General features: G+C 37.1%; 1 protein-coding gene across 1 annotated transcript in view; it reads left to right on the top strand.

Annotated features, from left to right (window-relative positions):
• Nucleotides 1-27,451, top strand: part of LOC107600099 (calmodulin-regulated spectrin-associated protein 2-like) — a 44,730-nt gene that overhangs the window by 4,169 nt on the left and 13,110 nt on the right. The window contains exons 3-6 of the mRNA XM_016291890.1: nt 9,079-9,240; nt 18,018-18,089; nt 22,270-22,411; nt 24,238-24,377. Coding sequence (XP_016147376.1) covers nt 9,079-9,240; nt 18,018-18,089; nt 22,270-22,411; nt 24,238-24,377 — 516 coding nt within the window. The remainder of the gene's footprint in view (nt 1-9,078; nt 9,241-18,017; nt 18,090-22,269; nt 22,412-24,237; nt 24,378-27,451) is intronic.

The raw sequence follows: 27,451 nt of genomic DNA, 5'->3' as shown, positions 1-27,451 counted from the left end.
TTACAAAGCTCATCGTTCTAAAAAGCGAGGTGTGCTCTGATTGGTCAGCTATCCAGTGCGTTGTGATTGGCCGAATACCTCAGGCATGTGACGGAAATGTTACGCCCCTCACCATATTGTGATGCCTTGTCCCGGCTGGAGCGACGAGACAAAACCAGTAAAACCCAATATAAACGAGGCATTTGTTGCATCCAGTGGGGACATAGTTACTGATTATAATGACTGATACTGTCTTTTTATGCGTTGCGTTGTGTATCGTGCTGTGTAAACATAAAACCATGTCTGCATTTGTGATCGGAGAAACAACAAACAACAAGTGCTACTCTACACTCCTCAAAACTCGCGTTTGAATCGTCAGTGGCAAATTCTTTAAATATAAAAACTTACTTACAGTCTGTGAGTCAGACGCGCCAGACTGTTCTTGCAAAGTTGGAATTGCCCCACTTTATAGAAACAGACACCGGCATTGTAGGCTACTCTCTCAGGAAACAGTCCTCGTCCTCCATAAAATGCGCTGCACACATCTGAATATTTGGGTTGAACTGTTCTGGAACAGTGTTGTAAATACAAATTAACCACTGATTTCTAGTTATGTCCTCTTTTGGAAGGCCAAACAAAGTAGTTTCGCTTTCACAACGAAAAACACACAGAGTCTCCATGACATGGCGGCAGCGGCAACAATACTACAGCGAGAATCAAAGTTAAGCCTTCTTTGTTTGCGTGAACATTTGGGCGGTGTTATGCAAATCTTTCCAGATAGTGAGGTAGGTATGTGGGGGCGTGTTAGAATGAGCCGTTTAGGTAGGTGTGGTTGACTCTTAACTTTTATAAAGAATATCTCTTTGGATTTGAGACTTTAGTCTTTGCAACTTTACAGATCTTCTTTATGAACCAAGAGCTTGTAACACTCCAAAGAGAAAGGAAAAATTGAAATTGCATCATATGATCCCTTTAATTTGTGTTCCAGAGATGAACGAACGGGTTTAGAATGACATGAGGGTGAGTAATTAAAGACAGAATTTTCATTTTTTGGTGAACTATTCCTTTAAGGCACTATTCCTTTAAATAACATGAATCTGCTGGTCCTGAACTGGTAAACTGGCAAACTGTGCTGTTTTTGGTGGCTGTGTGTAAGCTGCAGTGTGCGCTTCAGTTAAGGGTGTTGTAGGGTGTAAAGTGTAGGGTGGATGAGATGGAGGACTGGACACTGCCATATTAGGCACTGCTGATGTCTGCATTGCAGTACTCTCTCTTTCTCTCCTTCTCTCTGTCTCTGCAGTAACACTCAGTATCATTTCGGTGTTCAGTTTAGGTGCTTTTACCTCTCCGAGACCACAGAGCTCAGTCTAGACTGTCTGATTTAACACAGACACAACACGCACATTATGACACAAACACTCACATCCACAACTCTTGTAGTTGCAGACTCACCCTGTGTACAGTAAGCTCCAAAATGAAAACACATCACCACATGCTATCAGATTTGTCTTTGCATCAACCACAGTGTGTGCATTTATGTTTGGCAGGGTTATTCAGAATAGACGAGCACATGTGACATGAGGTTTAGAAAAAAGAACGTGAGCTTCATTTGTCTCACAGTCTGCAAAACTTATAGATAAACCCAGTGTGTCTAAAAATACAGTTTAGTCTGCTGTCTCTGTATGAGTGCACACTTATATGTGCGCATGGGTGGGTGTGTCTGTTGGCATGATGATTAGCACTGCAGCAGTGTGTCGAGGTGTGTGTGACTCAGTTGGAGAGGAGGGGTCTGCACTGCTGTGAAACTGCATTGATGAAATTTACTTTAATCAGCATATTTAGGAGAAAAGTGTTGACTGCACATATACACTCGAAATCAGCAGGTGAAACATAGGAGGTAAACTATACAGTGTGGGTCTGAAGTAATGAAAATGCTTCTATTTTGCATTCTTTTCTAATTTAATCCAACATTGTGCATTTTAAATTATATTATAACAAGAAATTAAATTGCAAAAAATGAACATCGCAGAATGTCTTAGTATTTTGTTTGTCCCTCTTTTGCTTTAATAACAGCAGCATTCAAGCTGTATGAACTCTTTGTGTGAAACCAGGGTTATATAAATTTAACACTGCCTTCTAAACTTTTTGGGTTCGATTTTCTGCGTTTTTCGCATCCGTAGCAAGCATTTTGAGAGGTGTTTTGACAGTTCAGAGCCACCGTACAAGCGAATGCCAAAATCCAGAATGGTGTCTGACAAGTTGATCCACTTCGTCTCGCAGCACAAAGCACTGTATAGATCCTTGCACACTTAAGTTCACAGAAATATTTTTTAATATGTGGCTCTAGTTTCACTTGCAAAGCATCAAACTGAGCCACTGACATCCTGAAGTAAACTTTGAATCGCCCGTGATAATCCGGCTGCTCCTTAATAAGGAGGGGAACTCTCCTTCCTCTCTATATCTAAGGATTGGATGGACCCAATATTTCCTTTCTTTTTCTCTTTTTAAGAAGTGAGGCGACAACAAAATCATCCTCACTGCAAAATGTTGTTGTTTTTTCCCCCCAAGATTATTGGAGTATGTGTAATTTCTTTATAATTCATTGTGAAATATTTGTGAAATTTGTGAAAATTCTACACCAATTATATATTTTTTTTTTCTGTGTGCAAAAAACAGATGGTCAAGAGCATAATTGAAGAATATAGTTTTTTTTAAACAGCTGAAAGTATGTACAGTATGAAAGTGTATGTACAGTATGATAAATGTGAAAATCTCTTTGATAATGTACTAATGTGTAAACTCAGTGTTTGATTCATTGAAGCCATATCTGGTGCTTCTTTATAGAACGTTTCAGTGATTTGAAAGTCTCTGTGGATTGATAAACAGCCTGCAATGTAGATACAAACTTGTCAGATAGATTCAACCAGCCTTACAATCCTCTGCCATCTCTAAACAGCACTGTTTGAGGTGAACTCCAGACTCTGGATGTGTGTATTTGTATCTACAATGAAAGATAAAAAAATGTGTGTGTAAATATGGGTGTTATCCCTAAAATGGATTTCCATGCATTTGCTTGTTTTCTGCACGGAATATGATATGAACAAGAAGTAAATACATTAATGTAACGATGCAATTCAGTTTACTGTCTTTAACAGTTCTGTCTAATTAATGGACAGAACTATTAAACATAAAAAGTTAATGGTATATGGAAAAAGTATTATAGCGTTTGCCTTTCTATTATTAGTAACACTTTCTTAGAGATTTTCAGCTTTCAGCAAATACACAACAATATCATTTAAACAAGTCTTTGAACATTTAATAAATATTTAATTCCACAAACTGCATAAACTTTCCTTTTCCAGTTCCAGAATCCAGTTTTTAGATCTACTGAACTGCATTTGTAGCCTGCATAAAAACGTGTACTCTGTCTGACGCACTGTCCATGTGTTGGGGTGCAGAAATTTTAGGAAGTAAATTTTATTTATATAGCACGTTTAAACACAGCAAAGCTGACCAAAGAGAGTTAAACTATGCGGTGCTATATCTAGTCGGCTGTTATGTCATATTCTTGTCATATTTATGCTGAGTGCACTGCTGGCTACAGTGTCCCCCCCCCCCCCCTTTATATTCATATTTTTGATGATTTCTTTATGTGTAAAAAACAAACAATACAATAACAAAATCAAGACTTTTTTTTACAGTATTTTACAGATTTATTAAGTTATTTTTGCATATTGATATATTTATAATATGATTTATAATTTAGTAAATATGTAAAATAAATATACTTTTTATTGCAGCAATTGTTATGCATGTGCTGCTGTTTACAATCTTTAAATTTAATAGTGTAATATCATATATAATGTAAGATAAGGTATCCACATCAGCCATCAAAAAATCCATATTGGTTATCCACTAGTTGATTCTATCCTGTATGGGGATAGATCTTAACCAGTATAACTTTGAATAAATATTAGAACCTTTTTGTATAAGAAACATTGTGATTTTGCATAGTGAAGCGTAGTAGTGCTATGGGAAACACTAACCTAAACATTTTGGGAAACATTTGGATTCAGACATTAATGAAAAATGACGGTTCAGTGAGGTAGTCAATTATGAGCTCAGTAATAGCCCACAAAATGATGTCTGATGAATCTGCATGTGGATGTACTGTGCACAAAGTTTTCCAGAGTTTGCAAATTAGTATTTTTATAGCATTTGAGATAATTTTGTTGTGGAGCACTGAGAGCAACACCTGAATCATGCAGATGCAAAATGTCAACACATACACAAGCTGCATGGCCTGTCATGCTGGCGTTTGACTGTGTTGCTTGTGGCAGCACTCAGTTGAATTCTGAATGTTTGGGTGGAATCCAGAGAAAGACTTTTGGATGCTTTCAATAAATGCTTGGTAAACTTCTTGGACTTAAGATATCATCCAGACAGATTAAAAAGTAAAAACTTAAAACACTTGTCATCTGTTAGTATTCATAAGAAGAGCTTTACTTTTGCGTATTGAATTAGTTATGATTTTGTCTAGGCAAAACATGAGTGCATACTTCATAGGCACATCTGTGTTTCTTCTGAAATTGATTTATACAGCATGTTTGGATTTGAACCTTTATTTAGGAATGGTGAAAAGCCAAGACTTGCTGATCTCCATGGATTAAACTTTTATTTGTCCATTTTAGTGGCTTAAGGATTGTTTGATTAAGTAACATGTCCTTTTTAAAATTTTAATCAGAAAGTTAAAGCTGGTCAAAGAGATTTTAGGCCAGTCACAGCCTACGGATTTACAGGTTTAGGCATTTGCTTGATGTTGCCTCAAAGTTAAATTTGCAACACATAATAGAAATAACTTAATTACACATGGGAAGGCACAATTACATGGGACTAAGCAAGTGTACAAATACACAAGTAATGTTTTACCACTGCTTCACCAGCCAAAGATATGGCTGCTATAGTAATCGTGTTTTATATTGGTAAATGGGGTTAAGGAGGGTACAATATGGCGTTCTGGTCAGGCATTCCTCCAGAACACCACTTCCACGGGAGACCAGAAGTGGTTGTTCCATGTCCTTAAGATAACTGTAGTGTATTTAAACAAGCTTTAGAAATTTTTATTTATTCTCATGCTTGTATTGGTATTTTGCTTCAAGACAAATTATAGCTAGAGAAAACGCTGGAAATATCTTATGAAAATATATTGCTTAATTACGAACAAACATGTATAATCAAAGAATCTCCTTCAGATTAAGATGTTTTTTGAGTGGGCATTTTTTTTTCTCACTTTTTTGTTCACACGATTTAAGAGGATTTAAGAAAATCTCATTAATATAAAATGTTAAGATACAGGATGGGGCTAAACTAAACATGACTGAAAGCAATCAAAAGAAATCCTGTTTTTTCCCTCTTTAGTATTAGGGCTCTTTAAGGCTCTTATGCAGCCCCACCAAAACCTATGACATGTTTGCGATTGTAATGTTGATGCAATCTGGATTCAGGTCCAAATTCATTTTAATGCAAATTGTATCTACATTACAATTTTGACTGTCAAAATAGTCTTATTATACAGAATTCTTTGGTAATGGTTGTTAACAGGCTGTTACCTGCAAAAATGTGTGTTGTGTTTGTTCCAATATAATCTCTGCGAAAAAATAAAAACATTTCAGGGCGCTGTATTTTAAAGATAATTAAAAAAAAAATCAAAATATGCTTTATAGATATTTATTGGAAAGTTTTTTCATGCATGAATCATGACAACATCACTCAGGATGTTTATTTTTTATTTATTTATTTATTTATTTTTTGCTCTTACGGCATGAAGTAAACATTAAACATTTGCAACTGAAGAGATACTGTATTAATCATAATACAGTAATTACAAAAAAATATTACAACAATCGTTGCAAATGCAATTGAGAAACACTCCCTGTGTCACTCTCCTGTACTTTAGATTCAAAGGATAGCTACAGTGTAATCTTTCTTTTTCTGGCATCCATTCCTCATCACTACCATTACCATCATCCTTCCTTGACACAGATGATTTTTCTGTCGCTATTCTCTAGCCCTTTTTTGTCTTGCTCCTCTCTTGAGCTCTATTTTCAAGTACAACAGTCACAGTAATAGTAGTGATGCATGATGTCCAATTTAGTGGACAAATGTATAATCAGAATTTCCTCACAATCTAAAATCAATACTTGGATAATGTAGCAATGATATGACTGCTTAGAAGTTACTTGATGTTACAACATTTTTTTCTTACCTGCAAGAGCCGTCTGCAATCTTGGATTGGAGAAAAATAAAAATCCACATTCAACAGCTGGCCACTGGGTGGCAGTGTATAGGATGATGCACTAGTAGTGTCCAATAGTGGTTGATGTGCAACTATGCCAAGAAAACCCATGCATACACAAGAAAATGGCTTTTTGAATAGCCATTCACTGTAGTAACGTCTGTGAGTGAAGTAACATCTCACAGCAAGAACTGGCAAATCTAGTTCATGAGGCTGAGATGTGCTATATACTTAAAGGGATAGTTCACCCAAAAATGTAAATTCTGTCATTAATTACTCACCCTCATGTCACTCCAAATGACATTCATTCGTCATCAGAACACAAATTAAGATATTTTTGATGAAATCCAAGAGCTTTCTGACCCTCCATTGACAGCAAGGGTACTACCACTATCAAGGTCCAGAAAGGTAGACTAAGGCTACTAAGAACATCGACAAAATAGTCCATGGGACATCAGTGGTTCAACCGTAATTTTATGAAGCTACAAGAATATTTTTTGTGCACAAAAACTAAAATAACGACTTTATTCAACAATTCTTCTCCTCCGTGTCATTTTGCATCATTTTGGAGAGTGCCACGATGTGTGTTCTACCGCAGTAGCACTGTGCACATGCCTTGTTTACATACAGATCAAAGCTCACGCATGCTTCGTGATACTCTCCAAAATGGAGCTAGGGTGACACGGAGGAGAAGGATGGTTGAATAAAGTTATTTTAGTTTTTGAGGGTTTTTTTGCACACAAAAAGCATTCTAGTAGCTTTTATCAAATTACGGTTGAACCACTGATGTCACATGGACTATTTTGTCAATGTTCATGGTACCTTTCTGGACCTTGAACATGTTAGGACTCTTGCTGTCTATGGAGGGTCAGAAAGCGGATTTCATCAAAAATATCTTAATTTTTGTTCTGAAGATGAACAAAGCTCTTATGGGGTTGGAAGGACATGAGGGCCAGTAATTAATGACAGAATTAGCATTTTTGGGAATCCCTTTAAAGCAACTGGTGCCACACAAATAGACTTGTGCCGGTATTCGATAATGCGATATATCACGGTAATGAATATGCACGATATTGTTATCGTGGGCACTTCTAAATGCCGTGTATAATTTTATATTACAAATTATTCCGAATTTTGAATGCATTGTATGCTGTGTGAAAGACACGTGCACACTCTGACGTAAACAAGCGCGGACGAGAAGCACATGGCGGAACATGTGAGAGACGCTCTGGATGAAAGCGCACTTTCACAGCAGATGGCGCTAAACTGCAGAAATAATAATAATAATAATAATTCATTTAAATGCAGCCGTTACCCCGGAAACCCTGTAAACAAAGCAGCTGCGCTACTTTCTGTTTCTGAATCGTGTTTAAATGATTTAAACAGCCATTCAGATTTGTGTATTTGCTATGATGTTCATCACAGCGCCAAATACTTAAATATTTAGACTTAATAGGCTATTTGTTTTCAAACTTTTTTACATTTTAATCTGGACTACAACATGCCCTAGATATTGTTTGAAAGTGTTTTGATTCTTTATTGTTCGGTCACACTTTACATTAGGGCTTCATTAGTTAACGTTAGTTAATTCATTAGTTAACAAACTGCCAATGAAAAATTCTTCTGAACATTCATTAATCTTAGGTATTTCAATATTTAATAACAGGTTGTTAAAATCGAAAGTTGCAACTGTGTTATTTAATGAGCTAACATGAACTAAGACTTGTATTTTTTTAACAAAGATGAATAACTTCTGTAGCAAATGTAGCTATTGCTCATTGTGAATGTTAATGCATTAACTAAGGTTAACTAATGAGGTCTTATTGTAAAGTGATACCTATTTGGTCTTTATAGTTATTTTGCACTTTAATCTGTGTAAAACGTTTAACTTTATACATTTTTCTGTATTGCTTTATTGCATTTAAATGTTCAGTTATTTTTGTTATAAGAAAAAAGTTACTAAACCTGTTATACTGTATTATGACAGCACTTTTTTTAAAACTAAATTTCAATATCGTGATAATACCGTATACCGCAATAAAAGCATTAGCAATTAATCGCAACATGAGAATTTGATACCGGCATATCCCTCCCTACACACAAGATACTCACTGCACTGCAACTTTAGATGTTGATCCCCCCCCTTCCCCACACACACCAGTTTCTGTTTGTTAAATGGCTGTGAATCTTGTTCAGTTTATGTCTCAGTTCTTACATTTTTTGATCATACAAATATTAACACATGTTAAGAAATTTGCTGTTGAATGTGAGAAGGTGTTTCTTTGTTTGCTAACTTTATATATTTGATCTAACGACCATGTTTTTTGTTAAAGGGACTCACACTTTAATATGTCCCACCAAGACTTCATGTTTAACTGGGAAATACAACAAAATAAAAGAAAACGGTAGTTTTCTTACAGTAAAGCCATTTCAATGGCTCTTTAAATGTACTATCGCTCATCAGTCTCTGATCCACACAATTTCAATAGCACCCTCTAGAGGTCAGAGACTGACTTAGCAGACAGGAAGAGGCCATATTTTTCATAGCAGTAGTTGAAGAAATGGCAGCAGACCATCAGTTGCATGTGTGTTGCATGCACAGACAGACATAGTTTTTGGCCTTCTGCTAAGATATGTAATTTTAAAAATCAGAAATACTGCTTTTCTCTGTCTGACTTTACATAAATATGTTCTTTGTGCCCCTTGTAAATTAGGTTCCTTTTACAAACAGTTAATTTGTGTTGAGAATTTCTAAGAAACAGTGCTTATGTTTTTTGTGTTCTTTTTTTCTCTTGTCATTTTAGAGTTCTCACCTGGCGATGATTGACACTTTAATGATGGCGTACACAGTTGAAATGGTCAGCGTGGAGAGAGTGATGACCTGCATACAGAAATTTACTCCTTTCCTTCCTGAGGAAGACTTCCCTTATGATGCTGAAGAGGCCGTGACAACATGGATCAACAAGGTGAGATCCCTACAACTCGCATTAAAATATGTAAACATATTGCCTGCATGTAACTTTTAGTGAATATCAGAATGTGTACTTTTTTTTCTCAACTGATTTCAGATTACCCGGAATGTCTTACAACTTGTCCACTATACATTCAGCTGTGCAGTGCATTTTGAGAGAGAGTGTAAACAAAGAGAACTTGTTCACACATTGTTCTTCGACTTGTGATTGTGTAATGCTATATTTTGCATGTTTATAGCAGACAGACAAATGGCTTATTGTTGAAACTTTCTTTCATTATGGCTATATGCATATTTTATGAAGAGAGACCCATGGGACACAACAATATTTTCTGAGTTTGAATGTAACCCACAGTGCATTTCTTTCAGATTAAAGGGTTAGTTCACCCAAAAATGTTTTACTCACCCTCAAAGCATCCTAGGTGTATGTGACTTTCTTCTTTCAGACGAATCCAGTCGGAGTAATATAAAAAATTGTCCTGGCCCCTCCAAGCCTTTCAATAGGGGTAAGCGGGTGTTTGTTGTCAACAGTTCAGAAGACGTGAAATACAGTGCGCACATCCATAATAAAACGTGCCTCACACGGCTCTGGGGGGTGAATAAAGGCCTCCTGTAGCGAATCCATGTGTTTTTGTAAGATAAATATCCATATTTCAAACGTAATAAACACTTTTTTTCTCACTTCGGAAGTCGTGCAGGCGGATGACGTAGGACGTAGTTTCCTTACTTTAGCAAAAGAAAACCAGTCTTCTCTTGGCTTATATCAAAATCCTCTGACATTTTTCTTTACAAATCCTCGTTTTGTGCTTCTAATTCGTGACGAACATTTTATTTCGCGTTCGTCACTAATCATGCGACGCCTACGTCCTACGTCATCCGCCGGAACGGCTTCCGCTTATGACAGATACTGGAAGTGAGAAAAAAGTGTTTATTACGCTTGAAATATGGATATTTATCTTAGAAAAATGCATGGATTTGTTACAAGAACCCCTCCCCCCCCATCTGGAGCCGCGTGAGGGATGTTTTATTACGGATGTGCGCACTTTATTTCACATCTTCTGAACTGTTGACAACAAACACCCGCTTACCCCCATTGAAAGGCTTGGAGGGGCCAGGACAATTTTTAATAGAACTCCGACTGGATTCGTCTGAAAGAAGAAAGTCACATACACCTAGGATGCTTTGAGGGTGAGTAAAACACAAGCTAATTTTCATTTTTAGGTGAACTAACCCTTTAAACGGTTAGTTCACCCTAAAATGAAAATTAGCCCATAAATTACTCACCCTCAAGTCTTCCTAGGTGTATATGACTTTCTTCTTTCAGACGAATCCAGTCGGAGTTCTATTCAAAATTATCTTTGATCTTTCAAGCTGATTAATGGCACTCAGCAGGTGTTGCAGTGCATCAGTCCAAAAGAAGTGAAATAAAAAGCGCCCATCCATAAAAATGTTCGGGGGGTGAACAAAGGCCTCTTGTAGCGAATCTATGCGTTTTTGTAAGAAAAATATCCATATTCAAAACGTAATAATCACTTTAATCTAGCTTGTGCCAACAGTTGTACACGGAAGCAGTTCCGGGCGGATGGCGTATGGAGGTCAGCTTTGCGTATGCGCCGCTCAAAAGTGACGAACGCGGAAGCGCAGGGGAGAGATCAAAACAAAACAATGGTCACTTATTAGAAGTACAAAACGACGATTTGTAAAGAAGAATGTCGGAGGATTTCGATATAAGCCAAGAGGAGACTGGTTTTTCTTTGCTAAAGTAAGGAAACTTTGCTTCCTTTGCTCCTGTTAACAAATGTTGGTTTCCTCGAGACTCACCGGCGCATGCGCAACGCTGAACTCATACGTCATGCTCCCGGAGCTGCTTCCGTGTACAACTGTTGGCACAAGCTACATTAAAGTGATTAGTACGTTTTGAATATGGATATTTTTCTTACAAAAACGCATCGATTCGCTACAGGAGGACTTTGTTCACCCCCCCGGAGCCGTGTGAGACACTTTTTTATTTCACTTATTTTGGACTGATGTACTGCAACACCCGCTGAGTGGCATTAAACAGCCTGAAAGATCAAAGACAATTTTTTATATAACTCCGAATGGATTCGTCTGAAAGAAGAAAGTCATATACACCTAGGATGCCTTGAGGGTGAGCAATTTATGGACTAATTTTAATTTTTGGGTGAACTAACCCTTTAAGTCTTTTTGGCTGAGCGCTAATTGGGAAACAACAGTTGGTGTTCTGCATACATTTCATTTAAAAACATCTTTAAAAACAAAAATGGATATAATCTTAATGCATACACAAAATTCTGTCATCATTTACTCAAATTATTTAAAACGTTCTCTCTTCGGTGGATCACAAAAGAATATATTTTGAAAAAAGTCTCAGTGTTTTTTCCCCTCTATACATTGAAAGTCATTGGAGGCCAATGTTGTTTGAACCATAACATTTTTAATACATTTTTAAATGACTTTTTTGTGTGTTCTACACAAAAAAGGGATTTGAAATGACATGAGAATAAGTAAATGATTATACATTCTTAATTTTCCTTTAAAGTGATATGTTTTTTTTATATATGTTCATGGGCCCCCTGTGGCTCAGTTTGACAAGTTCAGAATTAACAGACACATAACATCAGTCAAATACAAACATGTCAAATCAGTGTACATGTGTTATGGTATGTGGTTGTAGAAAGCGCACAACAAAGGAGTAAACGTTTATGGTCTTTAATGCCAACTTCAACATAAAGAAAAGGAGCGCTAAATAGCATCAACACACGTGTACCATTAAATGAATATCAATCCAGGATAAAGAACAGAGAGAAACTGAAGGCTTATAAAGACAGGGAAAAAAAGAAGCAAACAAGATGATTAATCAACACAGGTGAACAGAAAGAACTAATCAGGGGAACTAAGGGAAACTAGGTCAAAGAAGATAGAACAGACATTACATTAACATGTTTGATCTTCTCACAAAATTTGCAATGCTTAAAATTTTTTATTTTATTATAATTGCATCAAAATGTGTTTTTCTGCTTTCTAGTTAAGTGTGGTTAAATGTTTAAAAATAGTGATCTATCTGTCATCTTCGTACTGAATGTCGTAAGCAAGTGGCCCATCCATGGCAAAGCCGATGTAGAAGGACACATTCTCTGTGCTGTAGCCACTTCTCACTCCACCAAGAAATGCAGGCCGCAATGGGATCTTAAGATTTCCATACTCTGTGAAGACCTCACCTTGTTCAATTGTACCTCTCACTCTGAGGAGCCTGCTATTAATTGGGGTTTCCTTAAAGATTTCTCCTGTTTGCCAGAGAATGTTGCGATTCTTTACATTACTGACATTCTCAGATCTGTCAAGGGAAACTTTTGTCACCAGCCTCTGTATTCCATCAGATGTCCCCAGGAAGAAGTGTGCAATGGTTGACCTTGTACGGTACATATGGGAGAGATTCTTTCTTGCTGAGCTTCTGATTTTATCAACATATGTCTTAATGCCAGTGCTGTTGACATTTTTTCCTGGCCAGAGCAAGAGTATGGCAAGGTAGAAAGGCTCTGGGTATTGGTGCTGTGTACCAACATCCTGCATAATTTCTTTTAAAAGCTCATTGAGCTCTTCTGTGGATTTTGTTAACTTTGATTTTGAGCAAATCAGCTGATGGATTAAGTGTACAAGCAGATGATTTGTTTTGTCCTTTGTTGTTTTGATGGCAGAATTCTTATATATGAATGAGTATTTTTCAGCAATCTGTTCTACTGACACTTTTTTGGGCTCCAAAACCTGGAGAAGGCCTGGGAATGTATCTGCCCTGTTTTTCTCTAGGAACATTCTGCACTCTTCAATCTCCATATTCAAACTCAGTGTTGGTTTCTGCTTTTTCTCTTTTTGTTTGTCCTCTGCAGAGGTGCAGAATAATGAAATGTAGTGTTGATAGTGTTCTGACATCCTCTTGCGAGTCTTTGCATCTCTCATATTGTCAGATCCCTTTTCTTTCATGTAAGTGAAGTAAATTTCAAGGAAGTCAAATGCCTCTTTCACCTGTGTTTTTAAAGATGTAAGGAAAGATTCATAGTTCTGAAGAACACCAACAAATTCATGATTGGATTTGTTTTTACAAACTGGGATATTTGCGCAGGGCAGATTTCCTTTGAGAAAGCTCTGGATGTAATGATCTTTCATTGGATCACCATTCTTAAACAATGGCAGTTTTTTGACGATGTCAAAAACAGTCATGGCTGTGTCGATTTCACCCATATAGCCAGATATGTTATATGGGCTTAACTTTCTGTGAAGTTCCTGTTCAGTTTCTAGGGCATCATCTGTCTTTGCCAAGGTTTGGGCTTTTCTGAAAGCTTTGGTGGCTGTGCTTGCTAACTCAAGATATCCACTCAAGTCTTCAGCTGTACATGGTTTCTTCTCTTGCTTTATACACTCCAGTTTGTGTTTTAATTCACTTTTTGCAACTTGTCCAACTGTATCTACGGTGTAGGAATTTTCTTTGATGGCTTTCGCAATGTCTGCCCACCTTTTAGCTTCAGCAAAGTTCTTCTCTTTCAGGTACAAATGTCTTGCTAGAGCTTGAGGAATTGTGAAGTCTTTATCAAACCTTTCAGAAGCTGCAGTAAAAATCTTTTGTATTTTATCCTGACCATCTTCTCCTGAGTTTATGTCTTCTATCAGTGGTGAAAACAGGGTGTCTTTCTCATCCCCTTCGGTCTTGCGTTGACGAGTGATCAGCATGCTTTTCATTGATTGAACAAGAACGTCCTTCACTGCAAAAGTTTTGAAAAAGGCATCACAATGCAACATGTCAAGAACTATGTCCGCTCTGGAGCAGTTATGTGTGTTCTCTAGTTGTTTGACACATTCTGTTGCAAGATGTTGATGAACAAAGCGAATTGCTTTGAATCCCCCGTATTCTTCTGCCCCGAATTCAATCAACAAACAGGAGTAGGGCTCCATCTTCTCCAGCACAGACTCTCTTCCCCAAAATGCACTTTTGATGCCCAGAAAATTTTCACATATAGATCTTGAGATGGCTGGTTCAGCAACATATGCATTCAGCAAAGCCAGTATGCAGAAGAGCCGTGTTTGTTTACTCTCTGAAACTCTGAAATCTTTCAGAATGTTAGTTGCAACATTTGCAACATACTCTTGGTCGAAATTAGATTTCATGATCATAAAACTGTAAAAGTTCTCAGTTGTGAAAGACTTTATTTCTTGAAGTTCTTTAAGCTTCATTTCAAAAGCACATTTTTCTTTGTCAGATAGCTTTGCTGTAATGAACTCACTCTGATCTACACTTTTGTTGTGTCTGTCTTGTGGGGTTTTTGTACGTATACAATTTAAGATGATGACACTTGCCCCTGTTTCTCCTGTGATTGTCCTCAATGAGTACTTGAGTACTTGTGTGTGTTCTGTTTCCTCTGAGTCTTCCACTAATAGCAGGACTGGTGTTTTTAATGAATTCTCACTTTTTCCACACTTTATCAGATGAGCAACATGTTGGGATACTTCTTCCTTTGAAATGGTGTTGTCTTTCAGCACAGCACATCTGAATTCTTTTCGCAGATTCCACATCACATGCATGGCCATGGTGGTGCCGCCACACCCTGGGAGATGAAAGAGATTCACTGTGACACAAGTACTTTTGGTATTTTTGGTCTGAGATCTGATACTGTTCTCTAGTTTTGAGTGTTTGTCGCGTTTTATGAATGGCTTTGCTGCAGGTTGCTCTGAGAAATAGAAGTTCCACCATTTCACTTTGCCTCCTCTATAGAACTCAGACTCGGTTTTAATTTTGAACTCTTCAAATTCTGCAGAGCTCTCATCGTATTCGTTTTCACATTCATTTTCACACAGCATTTTAAGGGATGTCATAAGATCCTCATCTTTCTTTTGGAGAATCACTGAACTTCCCTCAGCAGATGGAATAAGTCTCTGAGCATTTTGCTTGTTCTGGCCCAGTTTCAGTATTGTCCCATTGATTTCACTGAGCTCCAGGTCATAAATACTCCACTGACTGATGTCATCATCACATCGGGCTTGAATGAAATCCCTCCATTTTTGAAAGGATGTATCCAAAATGCAAATACTTAATATGTTTTCTGTACCCCCAAGGTTTTTATAAAATGACATGAATGTGTCAAAAATTGGATCGACTGAGGCCTCAACAGTGGAGAGAAGGAGGAATATGACTAAAAATCGTCCTCTTGGAAGAGTGTCTTTGTTGCAGAGGAATGAAATCATGTCTTGTACCTCTCCAGCTTTGTGTTTTAACCATTCATTTGATTGAAGTGGTCTGTCAGATTCAGTGTTGAGGTCTTCTCTGCCATTACAAAATACCCAACTTGTTTGTTTGTACAGGTTGAGATTGTTGACAACAGTTCCTGGATCTCCATGGAACTGAATTGGTTTGTGAAGATTTGCAATCCGAACATCTCTGTAGTTGTGGCAGGACCCATTTACTACAGAGTTCGGATCAAAGTCCAATACACAAAACAGTTTCAATGTTGTCATGAACTGAAGATGCTGGAGTTGTTCAGGATGGCTTTTGTTTGTTACTATAATATAATAATCATAATGATCCAGTCTGCTTCCTCCATATGTCAACAGGTTCTTCAGCTTTTCCCCCTGGTTTGATGTTCCTTTGCTTAGAGGCCTCTTTTCTGCCTCTTTCCTCATGTTGTCCAGAACATTTACTTTTGTACCTATTCGGGCTATTTCAGATTGCAAGTCTCTTGGATTACCAATTTTACAGATATCCTGGGTTGTAGCTCCCTCTCTGATGAAGAGTGATTTTCCTTTGCTCTTTTTCCATTGATTGTCCTCATCCAGCGTCTGGATATAAAACAGCTTACCCTGAACTATGCTGTGGGAAGGAACAACATCCACCTCTATGACATATTTGCCAGATAGGGTGCTGTCAGGGCAGAGCACTTCTACAAAGCGTGGTTGTCTGATGCATTGCTTTGCTTCATCTGTGTGTTCATCAAAGCATGATTTAATACCCTGATTAAAGTGATCAATGATAGTGTCCTTCTTGTCGACAGTGACCCCAGTAATCTCAGCATGAGCATATTGAGAATCTTTGGAGTCTGCTACACCAAAGTGGATGGTTCCATTTGTGCGGCTGTTCATACACCCAGCAGCAAACCGAAACACCTCTTTATTGAACTTCTTCTTTATCACATCAATGTCATCTGTTCTGCCCATAAACTTGTACTCATGAACTGGATCTGTTAGATTACCTGGTCCTGTCTCTGGTGGTAAAGTGTAGTTTTGTATATATCGATGAGAAGCAGAGTTCTGATCAAATGGATAGAGAATACATGAGTGCTGTACGGATCTAGACCTCCTCGTGTGCTTTTCTTTTTCAACTACTTTATCAGCAAAATTTTTTGATGTTTTAGGGTCAGCTGACTGTGTTGGTTCAGTTTCTTTCGAAGATGTACAAGATGTAGAAGTTCCTGAAAGTGGAATACTTTTGTTTTGTGAAGTGGGCTTCCTTAAAGGCTCATTTAGTTGTGGGTCTTCTTTTGGTGTGCTTTTGGAGATGTTATCCATTGAATCTTTTCCCAATTGTATTAATTTGTCTGTGGAATTAGCACTTTTAAGTTCTGTATTTTCTTTTTTGTGTGATTTCCTCTTAGATTTTTTGGCATTTTTAGGTATTTGTGTTTGATCTGTTGAAATGCTGTCTTTGTTTTCCACTGTTGTGTCTAGCCTGGCCTCTGTGTGCTGTGTGTAGGAATGGTCAGGAGATTCTTGTTTTTCTTTCTTTAACTTCTCTAACCAGGTGATAATCTTAACAGCTGGACCATGCTTAATACCAAGTTCCTGAAGATGTTTGGGCTGGTAACAGACGAGTTCTTCCCCTGATACTTCCTCCTCGTACAGCTTGTCTGCATGTTTTTTATCCACTTTAATCACCTCAGTCAGCCAGTAATAAACTTGCTCTCTTGTCCACTCCTCTACTCGAAGAGGAAGTTCTTTCTGTTGACTTGCTGTAGCCATACTAATACAAACAAACAAACAAACAAACAAAAAAATATATATTTATCTTTACATCTGATTTACATATACACAATATACAACAGCCAAAGGCACAGAGCAATCCATAAAAAATTTGTGGTTTATTCCAAGTCTTCTCAAGAGTAATGATCACATTATATGAACATATTTAATTTAGGCTTTTAATCGTATATAAACATTCATCAATATATATATACACACATCAAGCACGTATGGTGTTTGGCATCATGCTGTAAACTAAAATCTTAAAAGTTTCCTTTTGTGGAGATCATAGTAGTCTATGTTACCTTTTTATGGAGTATGAAAACACTCTCTAAGCTCTGTCCCTCCCTGTTTTTTTCTCATCATGTGTTACCAAGCATTCAGCTGACAAGACAAGTAAAGACATATTAGAGTTAAATCCGCACACAATACTTCTCTGTTTCAAAGGTCCATGACACTAAACTATGGGGTGCATTGTGCATTGTATCCATAAATCAACATTATACCTCACCCAGGTTTCTTAAAAGTTCCTTCAAAGCTGTCCTTTAACTTTAAAAAAAAGCCTGTTGTTTAGATCATAGATTTGACGTAAATAAAAATATGTGCTGCCAGATTATTTTTAGTAGGCTATGTAAGTAAGTGAGACTGTTAGCAAAATGCACAGAACAATCTTGTGAATGAATCTGTTTATTTGTGCTTGTGTGTCCCTGTCTAGGCTACATGATTATTACACATGTTCATTTTCCAATGCAGGTAAATGAACATCTTAGAGAACTTTTGGCCCAAGAACAAAGATATATAGGAGAACCCTGCATGGTTCAAAAGGTGAGGAGATTTTCATTAAAACATTAAGACTCTGAAACAGCCATTTTTCCTTATGTTTGCATGCTGTTGAACTTATAATATGATAATATAAAAATATAAGAAGTGATAAATTGTCATGAAAAATACATGTAATTACTGAGTCTTAGAAACATTTGATCTGTACATGAAAATTAAGGCTTTTCCAAACACTTACTTACAATTTCTCTGTGTATCATGGCTATGGCATGGGATCATACAAACTATACATTTCATTCTTTGAGGTTAAACATATCCTAATTGTACTGCTGAATCATAAATTGCCCTGCAGATATTTGGGACAATCTACCAAAGTCAATCCACAGATAACGCTTTAATAAAAACATTTGAAAATAATCTGAAAATAAGAACATTTCAAAGCTCCTATACCGTATACCAATGTAACACTTAAGATTTAATTTGGATTGTTTCTCAGATTTATTCAAAATACTTTTGACAAATATTTAAATAGTTGATAAATGCACTATATTTAAATGATAGCTACTGGCTAAGCAATTTGTATGTCGTTCTACATCAAGAGAAATCAAAGAAATCTTCAACAGTTTTTATACTTACACTATAAGTCTTCTATTCTTCATGTAATGCAGGTTGCTGTTTTGCAGCTTGTTCTTATTCTATTTGGCATGCAAAAACAGTCACAGTGAGTGTACTGTGTTGAGGAATACTTCCGTATGAACAGGCACAGTGCCTATGCAATATTCAAAAGTCCACAGGCCAGTTTTATTGTGTACCTGCCTTTGTAAATTTGCTCCACCTGAAACAACAACTTGAACACACCCAAAAACCATAAAATGGTTGCTGAGAGAGCTCAATGTGCTGCAAATAGAAAAAACACCTGCAAATTAATATAAAGCAGTAATAAGAGACAACATTGATTATGGTTGTATGGTGTATACTTCTGCAAATAAAACTTGGGAGTAAAAAGATTGAGAAGATACAAACGCAGGCAATGCGAATTTGTTGCGGAGCATCCAGGTCATCTCCTGTGGTATCATTACAGGTTGAAATGGGAGAACTGCCTCTAGAGTTACGCAGACGTCAGCTGATGATGACATACTGGACTAGCATTAAGGGTCACTCGGAAAGTCACCCAGTCAAGAATATTTTAAGAGAATGTTGGGAGTATGAATGTAAAGAATGTGTAAGTTTTGGCTGGATTGTTGGGAAGGAAGCACAGAGAATGGGTCTTAATGAGATTGATATTGCACCATCAGTGGCGACTCCGGCGATACCTCCCTGGTTGTTTCCAATGCCATTTGTTGATTTAAACATTCATAAAGAGATAAAAAAGCATTGACATGAACATCCCAATAGTTTCAGTTGTGCAACAATATATAAATCAAACATATTATTCAGTATTGCAGATATACACAGATGGATCTAAAGACCCAGGGACTGGAAGAACAGCAGCTGCAATATATATACCTAAATTAAATATCAAAGTTGCTAGAAGAGTTTCTGATCATGTATCTGTATATACTTCTGAATTATTAGCTATATGTCTTGCACTGCAGTGGGTTGAAGAGGTCCAGCCTAATACAGTTGTGGTTTGTACAGATTCAATGGCGGCTCTGACAAGTTTACGGAGTGGAAAATCAGAAGCACAACAGGACATATTATATGAAATTCTACAGAGTATTATAGGATAAGGCAGTTAAGGTTATTGGTTTATTTTTTTTGGGTGCCGGCTCATGTTGGAGTAGAGGGGAACGAGAGAGTTGATCAGCTTGCAAAGAAGACCCTAGAACAACCACAAGTTAAATTCCAAATTACAATAAGTAAAACTGAAATAAAGAGATTGATATATATATTTAGAAGTTGAAAAGAAATGGCAAAAAAGTTGGGAAAATAAAAGAAAAGGGAGGCATTTATTTAAGATCCAGGAGCGTGGTGCTAAAGAGAGAGTAAGTTATGGAAATAGAAGGAAGGAGGTTATCTTATCTAGATTAAGAATAGGACATATTGCATTAAATAACAGTTTGCACATAGTAGGGAAACATGAAACAGACAATTGTGATAAATGTGGACTAACAGAAACGGTTGAGCATGTTCTTTTAATATGTATAGCATATGAAAGGGAAAGACATCAGATGTTCCAAGAACTGGAACTGATGGGAATTAATAGTATATCTCTAAAGACTCTATTAGGTTATGGGGTAATGCAATCAAGAATATATGGAGAATTGCTTAAATATTTAAAAAAGACAAGATTAATGGAAAGAGTTTGAAGTTCGGAAATTCTGTATTTATTTACATAAAAAAAAATTTTGGTTTATTTTATTATTATAATATATATATATATATATATATTTTTTTTATATAATAGTTGAATAATTCATAGCTGAACTGTGTACGTTTCACACTCCAGACCAGTAGGTGGCGGACATGCACCTTTAACGTTGGTTTGCCAATCCGCCAAAAAACTTGAGAGAAGACGAAGAAGAAATTAAGAAAACAACTTCATCAATTTGACAACACACACTCTGCAAATGCTCACAACACAACCAAGTAAAGAAACGCACTGCAAATAAAATTCATTATTTGGTTGTGTTGTGAGCATTTGCAGCACCTGCTGTCAAACTGATGAAGATGTTTTCTTGATTTGCATGTGCTTTTTCTATTTGCATGTGCTTTCTGAAGTTGCAGCGCGTTGAGCTCTCGGCCGCCGTAAAAAATCCATTCATCCAAACACAAATATCAGCAATAGGGTTGGGAATTGAAAATCTATTCTGATTCCAGAATCGGATACTTAAGGTCAGGAATCGGATACTTGTCAAATTAAAATTTCGATTCCGCCCATCGATTCCTATGCGCTTTTTTTTTTTCTTCATCTGTGAGGACCGTACCTAGCGATCTGCCAGGACCTTGCTCACTAATCTAAGTGCTCCAAAGTGTGGCTACATTTGCGATCAGAAGCCAAAAAAACTAAGTATAATATCTGTGATAGCTAAACATGTTGCAAGAGAGGTGTCACCACCAACATGACAAAGCACTTTAATTTAATAGATCGTTAACGATCGCGAATGCGATTCAAACACCAATGTGATTCTATTCCTAAATTACAATGATTCGTCTGTTTCATTCCTCAACCTTTGACGTGTATGCTCAATGTTGTGATCACTTGGTTCGTCCGTGCAGAGTACAATCACACCAGTGTGATTTGAACATTTAAATCTGCGTTCACGCTGCTATTGACCTAAAGAGAGCAGCTGTCTGTCATGAATGAAACATTCAAATCACAGAAGTACTGGGATAAAAGTTTATAGTTCAGATATAAACTGTGTATGATGTGTATGGTAGCGATTAGAATAAATCACCTTTTGAAAATAATTTGACGCTTCAAATGAAGATTATCGGTTGCATTGTTACAACAGTAGGTGGCGAAAAGGGGCTGTTAAAATGTATTTGTCTTTGAATCATACAAGAGATTCGTTCAAGAACGCGGATTCATCTAGTAATGAAACAAGTACATCTTGAGTGAGTTATTTAATCATTAATTCATAAATTACATGTGACTTTTAGTTGTCTAATGTTTTTTCTTCAGAATCATGAGAGAACCACAACTTCCATTGGGGGGGGGGGGGATGTATCCAGAATCATGCAGTTCTATTTTGCACACAAACAGCTCATAAAGAGTCCAGTTTTTATGTAGCCTGTTGATTTTTGTTCATGGTATTAAGCTCTAATAAATGGTTTGCAAAAAAGAGACACAGGATAAATGTTTCATATCATTTTTTAATCACATTGGAATCGAAACTGGGAATCGAAAAGAATCGGAATCGATAAGCAGAATCGGAATTGATCAAATTAAAACGATACCCAACCCTAATCAGCAAGTCAAGATTTTATAAGCCAGAGATGAAATGCTAAGTTTGAGAGACTCTAAAGATGTTAAGTTTGCTTATACAGATCAAATAAGAAGAAGACATCAGATTTCTGTGGTGATCTCACATTCCTTGTATCCTTTTGCATGCAGTTATAACTATAGCAGTTCGGGTTAATTTACATCAGACCTATCACTATATGCTCAAGTCATTTTGCTCTCTACAGTTGTGTGTGTGTCCCTTAACTCATGTCTTTAACTGGTTCTGTTTATAATGCATTCTTGCTGTTATGGCAACCGTTCTGTGTGTGTAATCCACAGGGGCGGTACAGGAGAGAGGACTCTAAAGCACGTCCGGTTCTTTGTCTCCCCCTGGTGGACAATCTCCTGAAGGACAACACGGATGGCTGCGCTCTGGCTGCACTGCTGCACTTCTACTGTCCTGATGCTGTGCCACTGGAAGGTACTGTTGCAGGAAACACTGAGAAATATGGATCTGTTTCTTCTACCAAATTTCAGCCAGTTCTCACACTATATTGTGAATACTTTATTTATGTTTAAAGAGCTGAAAATATGTAGAGTGACATTAGACCTCGATATACAATGATGATATGTCAGGAAATGACCATGGCACATTGAGTGGTTCTGGGACCATGAGCAGTTGGTTTTATTGTAGACTTTCTACCTTTTTTAAATGTATAATTTACCCAAAATGTAAAATTCTGTCATTATTTATCCACCCATATGTTAAACCAGTGTTTCCCATACATTGATTTATTTGTGGCGGCCCGCCACAATATCAAATTGACCACCACAAATAGATTTTCCAAAAGGCTTTGACTTCGTTTAATAAACATGAGCACTGCACCTTTCAAAATCAAAACCCGGTGTGGGTGTTTATATATCACTGTATTTCTGAAGGAAACCGACTGTCTTCAGAAAATGTTCGATGTCATTTTCATTTAATTTTGCATGTAATGTCTAATAAAGAAGTGTTTGTGGGCAGAGCGCTGCTTTGTGTACAGCCATTACCAGGAAAACCTCTATTTCTCCCGCTCTACAAGCGCCTCCTGCTGGCAGAGAATGAATTTGCGCATATATGCCGCCACAAATAGAGTGTAAGTCTGTGGGAAACACTGTAAACATATGACTTTCTGCCGTGGAAAACAAAAGAAAACATTTTGAAGAATATTCATACTGCTTTTTTGCATACAATAAAAGCAGACATTGACCAGGGGCTGTCAGTTTTCAGGTACACTCTCATGCATTTCATTCACGAACGAGATATGTACCAGTTCGGTCATTTCGTTCGTGAACGAGAAGATCTCTCGATCTTGTTCAGACTCAAAAGAAACTCGTTCAGTGAAGAGCGTATTCGTTCACTACATTCAACAAATCACATGCTCCGTCACATCTCAAACTCGAAGGCTATTGGCTCAAGGTTTAGTCATTCTTTGACAGGATGAAACAGTCCACAGAGCTACCCGGTTCACTGATCTGCGCATGCGTTGCCAATAGCGCCGCGCTGCTGTGGCGGGAGGAATTTCAGTGAACGAGAAATATGAGTCAATGGATTACGTGAACGAGAACGATTTGTTCACCTAAAAGATTCGTTCAAAAAGAACGATTCGTTCATGAACGAAACATCACTAATACAGATAAACCCTCTACAAAATACTCTGCCCTAATCTGGCCCCATAGATAACAGGCATACACACACAAACAGCATCAGGAAAACTACATTATCCACTAAACTCTCTCTGAAGTCCCTCATGCCACAAACGTAACATTCAGATATTTAGAGTCATCTGAAGGAAACAAAGTCTCTGGCTCATTTTAAATTTGACTTAGTGATATAATAGCAGGGTTTCTTTGAATTTAAACTTGGTTTGAAAGACAATTATTTGTGCTACTAAAGCCAATTGATGACACCACAAATGTCTTTGTCACTTTTGATCAATTTAATGCATCCTTGCTATATAAAGGTCAGAATTTCTTCATAAGAATAAGGGTATATGAGGGTGGGGGAAGAAATGAGCAAAAGGAACAGACAGAGCGAGTAGGAGTGCGTGAATGGAAGTTTGAGCGAGAACAGAGGGGCAGTTATTCAAACATAAACACATCCTCCACCCCGTGATTCTGAGGATTCTGCTCATTACATCACACATCCTGGTCCCGCCCTCACAGACTTTATGAAACTCCATTAGCTTCTACTTCAGTTGTCTCCGCCCCCTCAGATCTACTCATAACGTCATTGGCTGTTATGTGGCTTGTTCCCTCCTCATCCAGATATCTGTGTCAAAGAAACGATGTCATTGGCTGACAGTCTGTACAATCTCCAGCTGATCCAGGAGTTCTGCAGAGAAAACCTCAACAACTGCTGTCACTTCACCCTGGAGGACATGCTGTACGCCTCCAGCACCATCAAGGTAAACCTGACGTCAGTACAGTTTACTTCTCTTTACTACATTTATATTTATGCATTTAATAGACACTTTTATCCAAAACGACACACAAAAGAGGGACAAAAGCAATTCGATGAGGAGCCAACAATATTTGTGATATACAATGCCAGGTTTATTTGCCAACTAGATTAGGAAGCAAGAAGAAGGAGAAATGCAGAGAAGAAAAGTGATTTTTTGTAAATAAACAAATGTAAATGTCTTTAGTCTTTACTGATGCCATTTTACTAAAAGATTTATTGATGGATTTTATGATGATTGTTGCATGACAATCGCTGCTCTGATTTTCTTCAGAAGTTAATTTTATGTGCTGATTTTATTATTATTATTTTGTACTAATTTTATTATTATTTTTCCTGGTATGATTTAGGATCTGAAGTTTTCTCAGATGTTTCAACACAATGAATAAGACGCGTGTTTCCTATTTGGTTCAGTGTTGCAATGCAGACTTTACATGGTTTCTAGGATACAGATTCTCAGCGCTTTCTGTGGGGATTTTCCACTGAATATCCTTTTTTAGTTTGAGGCCAAGATGAATGAGTGATGATCACTGGAGTATTACAGGGAATTTCATCAGGGCTGATGCAGGAAAGGAAAGCTGACCAGTGCGTGTTTTAAATCTGACGGTTTGGGATGACTGAGTCATCGTTTGTGTGTATGAGAGAGCTCTGCCAAGTGGATCGCCTCAGACAGTTATGCGAAGTGATTTGTCTAGATAAACCCAGTCCATGTGTAGCTGTTACCTCACACAGCCACCATCATAGCATATTTTTAAAGCAAATGTGTTACAATTTCCAAACTGGCAGTCATGGAATTTCCGTTATGTCAGATGAGTTTGTGGTCGATTATATAAACCAGGTTAAAATGCTTGTTGGCTGCTTCAGCCAATCACGTGCTGTCCAGTAAAACAAAAGTTACATCTGATTTCTATGGTCATTTAGAGCTTAAGTGGTGTTTTTCACTAAATTATGTCTTTTTCATGAGGCTAACACAGCCAGGGCCGTTTTAACCATAGGGCTAGGCGGGGCTGAAGCCCGGGGCCCGAGCAAGGAGAGGGCCCGTGATTGGCTGTGGAGTAGAAAAAGCCACCACGCCCCCCACTTATTAGCGCTGTTATTTAGTTGAGCTTTTCCATAAATTCCCTGCATTACCATTTGAAATTGAAACGTAAAGTCTGAATTTGGTTTACCAATCAAATGCATTTATTCTATATTCGACTTTTGAACGATATGCGCACGTATCTATCAGATGATCGTTGCCCAGTATGTCTGCATTCACCTCTCTTCACTTTGTCCTGGAGTAATCTGGAAATGGTCGCGTAAAAGAACAACATTCAATAAGTAAAAATGTCAGCAATTCTAAAAGAGAGAGGAGCTCAAAAAACGAAAAACTTCAAATACAAACAACATAAAAAAAACATGACATCGTAAATTCCCCAGCTATCAGGTTATTTTATTAAAGCTGATGATAGAGTGGAAGTTGCTGGAACAGCAAGTGAACTGGGCACATGGAGCAGATCAAAACAGTGTCATCGTCCACACAGATTTTTAGGTTAGTTTGATTATTAACTGGATTTAAATTGTTTTTGTGTTTGAACAAACTATATTCATTTAAGGGTTGGGAGATAATCCGGTAGAAATATATCAATCGTTGATTGAAGCGCGTCATGATGTAAGCTTATCATCATTTCAAGGCGTTATAGGCAGGTTTTAAAACAAATGGTTTATACTGTTCATGGACATTACGCTGCGGGGCAGAATTCATTCTGGTAAATGCGTGCGTTAAAACGGTTTCTACCTGATACACCTGCTCGTATTACTGACTAAACTTTCGCTCCTTGTGCTTAAATGGTCAAATACACATTTATGTGTCAAAATGCCCGTCTTTGCGAGTATCCTCGTAAACACAGTTATTTGTGTTTTAAATGAATGTTAATAGTTAAAGATAAAGCATGTGTTAGGCTATATGAGATCCTTAGCCTATATGATGAGATCTTAAAAGGATATTCACCCAAAAATGAAGATACTGTCATCATATACTTACCCTCAAATTGTTCTAAACCTTTATGAATTTCCTTTAGAATGATCGTAACTAGTTTCTGGTCCCAACTGATTCCAATAGTGTTTTTTTTTTCTTTTCTTTTTTTTTCTTCTCATATATGGAAGTAGTGAGGGCCCAGCAACTGTTTGATTACCAATATTGTTCCAAATATATTCTTTTGTGTTCAACAGCATGAAGGAATCTCATACAGGTTTAGAACATCAACAGAATTTTCATTTTTGGGTGAACTATAATGTAGCCTAATATAGCTGCTGTTACCATTTGTGTCAATAATGTAAATCAAACATCAGAAAGAAAATAACTTACTGTCCTTGACTGAATCACTTTTGTAAAAGAAATAAGAATGAATGTATATTGAATTTATACAGTGAAGACTATTCAGTCTATTTGCACATTTTCTTTATACAATATATTTATTATTCAGTGCTTTAAGTTTTTCAAGTAGGCCGTATTTTATGATCTTTGTTCTGTTGTAGCCTAATTTGTGACTGTTTACTTGTCTTCAGTAAGCTTATTTTTACTTAGGCTAGTATTATTTTTTATTGATATTGAAGTTGGTAACAAAAATAATGAAATTTCAGTGCATCAAGAATTTTGATATGGTATAAAAATCCTATTTAAAGCTTATATATATATTAGGGTACAAGGCGCCTTTGATATTATTTTCATCTAAACCACTGGATGGCACAAAAACGTGGCATAGCACTTTCCAACGCATCAGTTTTTTAAGATGCACGTGTATATTTGTCTGATCTTTGACACGATCGCGTGCAGCAGTGCAAAGTTGATTCTGTGCTTACTTGATCTAATATTTTATGTTTTTAAAAATGTTGTAGATTTAAGTAGCAAATGAGAATCGCTAAAATTAATGCATATATCTTGAGAGAAAGGTCTTCTTTGTGATTTTCAGTTTTGTTTTACATAATTAAAGCAACAGTTTTTAAATAACGAAAGAATATGTAAAAGTATGGTATTTTAGC

The sequence above is a fragment of the Sinocyclocheilus grahami genome, unplaced genomic scaffold (assembly GCF_001515645.1).
Source record: "Sinocyclocheilus grahami isolate Dianchi unplaced genomic scaffold, SAMN03320097.WGS_v1.1 scaffold277.1, whole genome shotgun sequence".
Classification (NCBI taxonomy): domain Eukaryota; kingdom Metazoa; phylum Chordata; class Actinopteri; order Cypriniformes; family Cyprinidae; genus Sinocyclocheilus; species Sinocyclocheilus grahami.
Note: the sequence above shows the minus strand (reverse complement) of the source record. Positions and strands in the feature narration are given on the sequence as shown.